The sequence below is a fragment of the Prunus dulcis genome, chromosome 3 (assembly GCF_902201215.1).
Source record: "Prunus dulcis chromosome 3, ALMONDv2, whole genome shotgun sequence".
NCBI lineage: Eukaryota > Viridiplantae > Streptophyta > Magnoliopsida > Rosales > Rosaceae > Prunus > Prunus dulcis.
The window spans coordinates 19,205,901-19,213,810 of record NC_047652.1 but is presented as its reverse complement, the minus strand read 5'-3'; the positions used below and the strand labels follow the sequence as shown (position 1 = coordinate 19,213,810).

At 34.5% G+C, this 7,910-nt stretch overlaps 1 protein-coding gene across 1 annotated transcript; it reads right to left on the bottom strand.

Moving 5' to 3' along the window:
- Nucleotides 1–5,461: 5,461 nt before the first annotated feature.
- Nucleotides 5,462–7,905, bottom strand: LOC117621934 (glutamate receptor 3.7-like; the record flags this gene model as incomplete). The annotated part of the gene is made up of 5 exons (XM_034352461.1): nt 5,462–6,083; nt 6,205–6,611; nt 7,031–7,062; nt 7,192–7,469; nt 7,693–7,905. Coding segments are annotated over 5 exons (1,350 nt in total), but the record flags the coding sequence as incomplete, so codon positions are not given.
- Between the last annotated feature and the right edge of the window lie 5 nt (nt 7,906–7,910).

Below are 7,910 nucleotides of genomic sequence, written 5' to 3'. Positions count from 1 at the left end.
TTTTTTATAGCTAAAAAACAAACAGTCGCTGTTGGGCTACGTAATATTTTGTGTATCATCTAATCTACAAACTTACAAATATAATGGCTGTGATCAATACACGTCAAACCAAAAGATGGGAAGCCAAGCCAATGACAAATAAGCTTGCCTCAACCACCAGGCAAAATAGCTTTCCAACTCAACTTTGAACTCAACTGAACTGATTCTCAATAAACAACAAACAAAACTATTACATAAAATGTACATGTGTGACACAAGTGCATCATTTACTTGTGTTCGTGTGAAAATTGGGTATTAAAAAAATATTTGACCACGAAATTAAATATTTGGATTCGTGGTATTTCTTTCTCTCGAGATAAGACACGTGTCCCCTCAGTTTCAATACCAACTATTATTCTTCCTCAAACAAATATCTTTCTCGTCTCATTTTTTTTCTTCTCAATTTTGGAATAGCATCATGGATTTAAGACCCCACCATACAATGGACTAATGATGGAGTATGACGTTTCTGAGAACAAATTAACATAAATGTGATGTAGCATTGAAACTTATATGAATTGGGGATAGTATAGATCAGCATTGTTTTGTTATTTTCAATTAATCACATATTATTATGTGAAAAAGTTATCATATGTGACATGTCGTGATTGGCCGAAAATAACAAAATAATATTATCTCTGTTCCATGTAAGTGTTTATCCATTTCAAGACAAGTTCAATGCTTTTTCTCTACCATGGTCATTTTGGTCAACCTTCTGATGTTAATTAGGAGAACCCTTTTTGTTATTGAGGTTTTTATTTTTATTTTTCAAAGAGATGATAAAAAGCGAAGACAATAATGGAACTTTTATTCTAAGTCATGGTCTAAAAACCTCCTCCAACAATTTTTAATTGCTACCATTCACATTTACAACCACACTCCTAATAATTCACAACAAAATCCAAATGCTGTATATTTTTTACTGAACTTTCTTGCAGATGATGGCATAAAACCAGCTTTCATTCAACAATGACCTTTAATAGTTTGGTGATAATAATAATGTCATAAACATTTATATCATGGGCGTCTTTAAGACTGCAACCAAGCAGAGAAAACAGATTCTGGTAAAATGACATGAGTGGCAATGGGGCCAAATGAAGCTGTCAAAAGACCTTGACTGCCCCACACACTTCATCATCATCCTCAGGCATAAAGGTTTATACTTAGCGTGAATTGCGTTTGAGCGCATGACGCTAGCACAACTGTTGATAAATTATAAATGCTTATGATAATGTCACTTGTCAACACTCAACATTATGCATCAATACCATTCACTGCTACTATGATCGAATAAAAGCAAAAAATTAGTGCTTGTCACGACCCATGTGGGCTATATAAGCCGACAACAAAATGTGGATTTCATTTTCAGCCTTTCTTTTTTTTCTTGGGTTTTCTATGAATGCATGGTAATACTTATTGTCACTTGTGAACATGTCAAATAATCATGGTTGGCATGCTAATAGGAGAAAAATTAACATTATTTTGTTATTTTTAGTCAATAACGTTATATCATGTAGAAATATTATCACGCGTATTATAGCGTTATTGATTGTGAATAGCAAAATAATTTTACTCCAATTTCATAAAAGTTTCTCTGTCAAGTAGCCTTGACAAGTGGTAGTTGTTGGGAAATAGGGAAAAGGAAAGGCAAACCATTTCGTGCATTCAATTCTTGGGCACACCATGCAGTTCATACAGATGAGATAAGTTTAACATATTTGGTTAACTGAATACAATACTTTTCTTTTGATATGACTTATTAAATAGAGTTTTGTTTTTGGATTTTACCAGTGATTGATTTGATTTGATTAATATCATGACAGAAATGGAACCGAATATTGAATAACAAAGAGGGATACGGTACCTGATATTTTTATTTTTTAAATCAAGAATCAGAATATCTGTAACCCTTCCTGTAAAGTTAAAGCATAGACAAGGACGAAGGCATCACTTTGGTTACTGGTCAAAAATGAATTGTAGCAAAACCTTTGCAAAGATTTCACATTCACATTATAATATGATGAAGAGACCAGAAATTGTGTTCCTCACAAAAGGGAACCAATTTGGGTCCTTTTTTTTTCTTGGGTAAATAATATTGTGTCCTTTCAGACAGAAATCTTACCAAGAAAAAGCAGCCAACGTGTAGCATGTGTTCCTTGTACACACACCCATTTTTTTGGGTTTTTTGTTTATGGGGTTGGCTATTATTCTGTGCACCCAACACTTGGTCATAGTTTTGTGGATCCATTTGTCATGAAAGGTAGTTGGGTGGGCTCGCTGTGCACATTTGTCACCTCATGTGCAACAAAATATCGGAGACCGCCCACCAATAAATAAGCCATGCAGGTCCTGTTCTTTTAGGATGGTTTTCATCCTTGGTTTAATTTGTATCCAGACTCGAGCAACTGTGTCATTTATATTTGTCATGACATTGCTAGATATTTTCAAAGGAAAAACTGAGATTTTCTGCATAGGCTTGGCTGGCAGCCTAGACATGGGACACACCGAAGTAATGAACCAATTCTGCATACATAATTTGTGTATAACCAGTATATGACTCTTAATCTGCTGAGTCAACTTACCAGAAAGAATAGTTAACATGTTTTATAGTCGATATAGGTTGAGAAATAGTGTAATTACTGTTGAAGATTTCAATAATATAGAGAGAGTTAGTCAGATTCAATTTCTATGGCAAAGAGTTTTGGTAAATCAATGTCTTTTGGCTAAATGGTATAGAACACCTAATATGTCTTTTGGTTGAAATGATATATACCAACAGACATGATATCTGGTGGTGTCACTTGAGAAAGTGATGTTGCACACTTTCAGATAAATTGAATGGATGCTTCTGTCGTACTCTATATATACTTCTTAACAGAGCAAGATATCAGAAACCAATCCTAAATAGTTTCCTATTCTCTCTCTTCACTTCTACAATCGTACAATTTCTTTATAGAAATTTCTATGGGAATTCTTCGAGTTTTTGCTATTCGCAAATTCTAGACTTTGTTGTATCTTAGAAGTGATTTGCCAAGAACCCATTAGCAAACTCAATTGAGTGAGGGCAAATAACACTTTAAGAAAACGATTCAAATCGTACCTCAAAGTCCTTCTTCATATTTAAATTTTTACTCAACAATCTTAAAGTGTTATTCGTCATGGAGATCAAATATGATAGCATGGCTATGAAGGTTATCAATCAAGATGTCTATAAGTTACCCAAATTTGATGAAGCAAATTATATTGAGAAATTGCTTCTTAAATTTAAGCATTTGCAAATTAAAGAAGCAACAACTCCTTATGAGCCTAATGAGTGTTGGTGATAATAAGTCTACATCAGGGTGGATCTTTACAATTGCCGAAGGAGAAATTTGTTGGGCTTCAAAGAAACAAACATGTATAGCACATTAACCTATGGAATCTGAATTTATAGCATTGGCAGCAACAGGTAAAGAAGCGAAATGGCTTAGAAATCTGTTATTAGAAATAGAGTTGTGGCCACAACCAATGTCATCCATTTCTTTATACTGTGATAGCGAGGCTATTTTGTCTATTAGCTTGAGACATGAATATGTCAAACAATTAATAACAGACGGAGTTATTAATATTATTTACGTTAAGTCCAGTAATAACTTGGCGGATCCGTTTACAAAAGCAGTCTCGAGAAATTTGGTAGTTAGTATATCTAGTAGAATGGGGCTAAAACCCTTTACTGGAAATCACCAATAATGGTAACCCAACTTTGTCTAAAACATCATTAGTTCAAAGTTTAATGGGTAATAACAAGTTACTGTTAAGTTATTGTAAAAGCACTAAAATTCGATATATATATATATATATATATATATATATATATAGCCCATTCCAATATGATCAGTGCAAGACTGCTATGTTTAGGAGGATGAGACTTTATCTCTTAATGAGGTTAAATAATATATTATGTGTAATATATTTTAAAGAAATTATTCAAATCGTACTTCACAGTCTTTCTTCATATTTCAGTTTTTACTCAACAATTACCCCTTTTTGTTTTAGAACGTGTTTCGGTTCCAAAATTTATAGTGTAAGGTAAGGATGTGGGTCAGACTATTTTTTTTTTCAACATTTTAACACTTTTGCTCATGTATAGAAGAAAAACTTGTCTATCCCATATATATATTCCATTCCTTTTCTCACTCATCACGTAATGAGTGAGAAAAGGAGAGGGGTTATATCTCCATAGAAGTGTTTCTCCATGTGTAAAGCTCTTTATTAAGAGACTTTGAATTCAAAATTGTCCATTATGATACCATGCTGCATTGCATAGCCAAAAAGTAAAATATGGTAACTCTGGTTTGGTGTTACAGAAACTCAAGAATGGTACTTTAGGATTCTTAGGTCATCTCCAACCAAAGAGGTTAAACCCAAAATATCCCAAATTATAGTTCAAAACTTCTCCCAACTTAAGAAAATGAAGGGGCCAAAATTTGAAAAAATCCAAACTTGGACCCAATTACCAGTCTAAGTATTGTTTAGACCCAAAACAATTCAGTGGAGCCCACCTACAGCTGGCACAGCCCATGTGGGGGGCTTGCATTGGGGCCCGCGCTATTGGCTTTGTCTGCTGGCCTGATGCAACATGTGCCACGTGTCGGCTCCAACTTAAGTTGCCATTGCAATTCAAATTTTTTTAAATATAATATAATATAATATAATAGTAACTTTAAATCAACAATCTAGATTAAATCTAAGCTATTTTAAAGGTGAAAAAAAAAGATCTAACGACTGAAATTTAAATCCAACGGTCAAAATAAAGTTGTGTTTCAATTATCTTGTGTTTTTTTTTTTTTTTGGGTGTGTTTCTTTTATGTTGTGTGTTTTCTTTTGGAATAAATTATATTTGTGGAATTTCAAAATTTTTTTAGGTCAAATTGTTCAAAAAATTAAGCTATGACGTTATTTAAAAAGATTAAATGAAGAAAAGTTTTCCATTAAAAATAATAATAATAATTAGACGTAAACTATTCTTAAACAATTTAATAAAATTGCGGATTTAAAATTTGAGTATGAACAAAACCCAAATAGTTACTTTTTGAAGGGGAAAAATTTGAGTTTAGCCCCTCATGGGTTGGAGAAGGCCTTATAATTGGAAAGAGAATGAAATGACCATTACAATGTTGATGTAGGTTACTGTTACTCCCAAGTAAGAAAACAAAACTCGAGGACAAGAATCAATTTGTACTAGAAGTACGCGCGCACCACCTGAAAGGCATCTAACTTCAGTAAATAGAAGGTAATCATAAACTTGTCAACTGTGCAAAAGTGATAATTTGGATGAAAAGCAAGTCATATTATGATATCATATCTGCACCAACCAAAGCCAGAATGGAAACCAAATCTCTCTTAACAGTGTGTCTGACAAATTAAACTCCAACCAAAAAAATTCAAAGCTGCCCATAGCTACCATAAGAAGAGTATTTTCATTGAAGCATTAAGGGAAGAAAGTGATATATTGTATATACATGCTCTATGAATTTGTTTGTAATATCTTAAATGATAAAATCAAATAAAAATTCTCTGTTAACTATCCGAATTCTCAGTTGAACTAACATAACTAAGCTTATTCTTTCACATCTATGTATTGATCAGGTAGCCTGACCTTGAGGATTGCCACCATGAATAAACATTCTTTTGATAGCTTCTTCCTTCTCATCAATGAAGTCAACAAAGTTGTATATGGACTCAGAAAATCGAGAACTCCATGAGCTTGAGGAGGATAAAGTAGAGGGAATAACTGCTTGCCGTTTTTTGTACCGGACAAATTGGAGAACCACCCTTAGCAGAAAGATGAGAAGCGCAGAGATAGTGAAGACGCCACATAGTAGATATAGACCCCAGAAGCTGATCAAGTGGAGTTGGTTAGGCTCAGACTCCAGATTCTTCTCACTAGGACAACCCATCTTACAGAACCATTTCTCATGGATCTTCTGAAGCTCTCCACTCTCAGAAAGTTTCAAGATTGCAGTGGACATGTCAATAGCAAGGGGAGAATCTCTTTGGAAAGCCTAATTCACATAGTGAAGGAAAATGAGAAAAAAAATCCATAAAATAATACTAATGGCAACTCATAAATATTAAGCATGCATGTTTGCACACATCTAATTGCAGTTAAACTGAGGTACTTACAAATCCCCATCCACTCCTGGTAAATGTTTGCCCAATAATTCCGAAATCAGTTTGCCTTGAAAGAAATAATTCAATATAAGTAAGCTCATCTATGATAGCTCCCACCCCTCCATCATACGGCCCTTGCCGCAGTGCTTTTTCATACTCCTCTGGGGAGCCTAGTTGAACAAGTCTTGACCTAGGAATGTACAGGCTTTCAGTCAGATAGCTATAAGCAAATGACCCTACTTGGTACCCTATAGGCCAATTGCTTGCAATCAAACTATCAATTCCAGTGATGGGTGATGAAAGCTGCTGAACTGTAAGGATTGAAGTCAAGTTTGCAGTATAGCTTGAAGTGATCACCATCAATAGAAAAAGCCACACCACCATCACCATTCGCCCAAGTGGGCTCACAGTATCTTCTTCTGTAATGGATAAAAGAAAAAGGTATATACTGTACTTAAAATGTGATTTGACTGCCAAAATTTCAATAAATTGATATTGAAATAGAAGTGATGGCAGAGCAGAGCAGTGCAGGCTACTTTTCTTCATTCTTTCAATAAGAATATAAACTTATGAGGAAGAGATTATATGACTGTCAAACTAATCATAAACAATACGCAACAGGAAAGCTAGTAATCAATAGAAACCTTAGAGATTATATGACTGTTACTAACTTGTCTGAACATCCCATGTTGTTGTGTAATAAGATGATTTGTGCAAAGTTATTTGTGGTAAGAAACTTCTTATATAGCAATATACAACAGTTTTAAATTTATGTGCAAAGTTGAGAAACAAGGCAAACTAAGAAATATTATATTGCAAATCCCAAATATTTGCTTACGATTTTTCTTAAAAAGTGTTGAGAAGCTGAACCTGCAACACGAAAGAGTTGAATGATGTGAGAACCTAGTCTCCCAAGAATTTAAGTGGTTCTTTAATTGCAACATCAAACTGTTCAGGAAGAATTGTAATGGACTCCACTTAAAAATACAGAAGGCTTACAGAAACATTGTAACGAGCTGCCTCTTAGGGGGACCTCGAAAATCTTTGTTGACTCGATGCTCAAGAGTCCATATAACCACTGCAATCATCACAAAGAAAGCTGCAGTGACACACCACATCTCCCATGTAAAGGGTTTAAGAAACACCCAAGCATTTGACTTTGAATTATCTATTGGTGCCACTATCACTAGCCCGGTGGTAGCATAGGGCTGAGAAAAGTCTACAATCAATGTCCGGTTTTTCACAATTGCAATGTCCCCAACAGCTGCATCAAATACCTGTCACAAATTTTCAATTAAAAAGAAGATATTAGATCAAATGGACAAGATAGATAATATGGTCAGACTACTGGATATTAGATTCTTCTGGGCTATCTGCATGTGTTAACTCATACTCACATAAAGTATCCATGTATTGGTAGGTTATCTCACCTACCAAAAATGTGTCACATTTATGCTTTCTTTGGATTGACCAATTCTAAAAAGTGTAATGTTTACTTACGTTTTCTGCAACCATCTTCACAAGCTCATCATAACTGGGATTGGAAAGACCATCCCCAAAAGGTTCAAATCTGTAAGGAATATCATAGGGGACTAACTTCCGTGCTTCAGTGAACACATCAATACAGTAACCTTGGACTGTATGGCTATCATTCAACTCTGTAACAAATTCAACAAAACTTGCTCTATTTGGCACTCCAATTCGCAATGGTTTTTCAT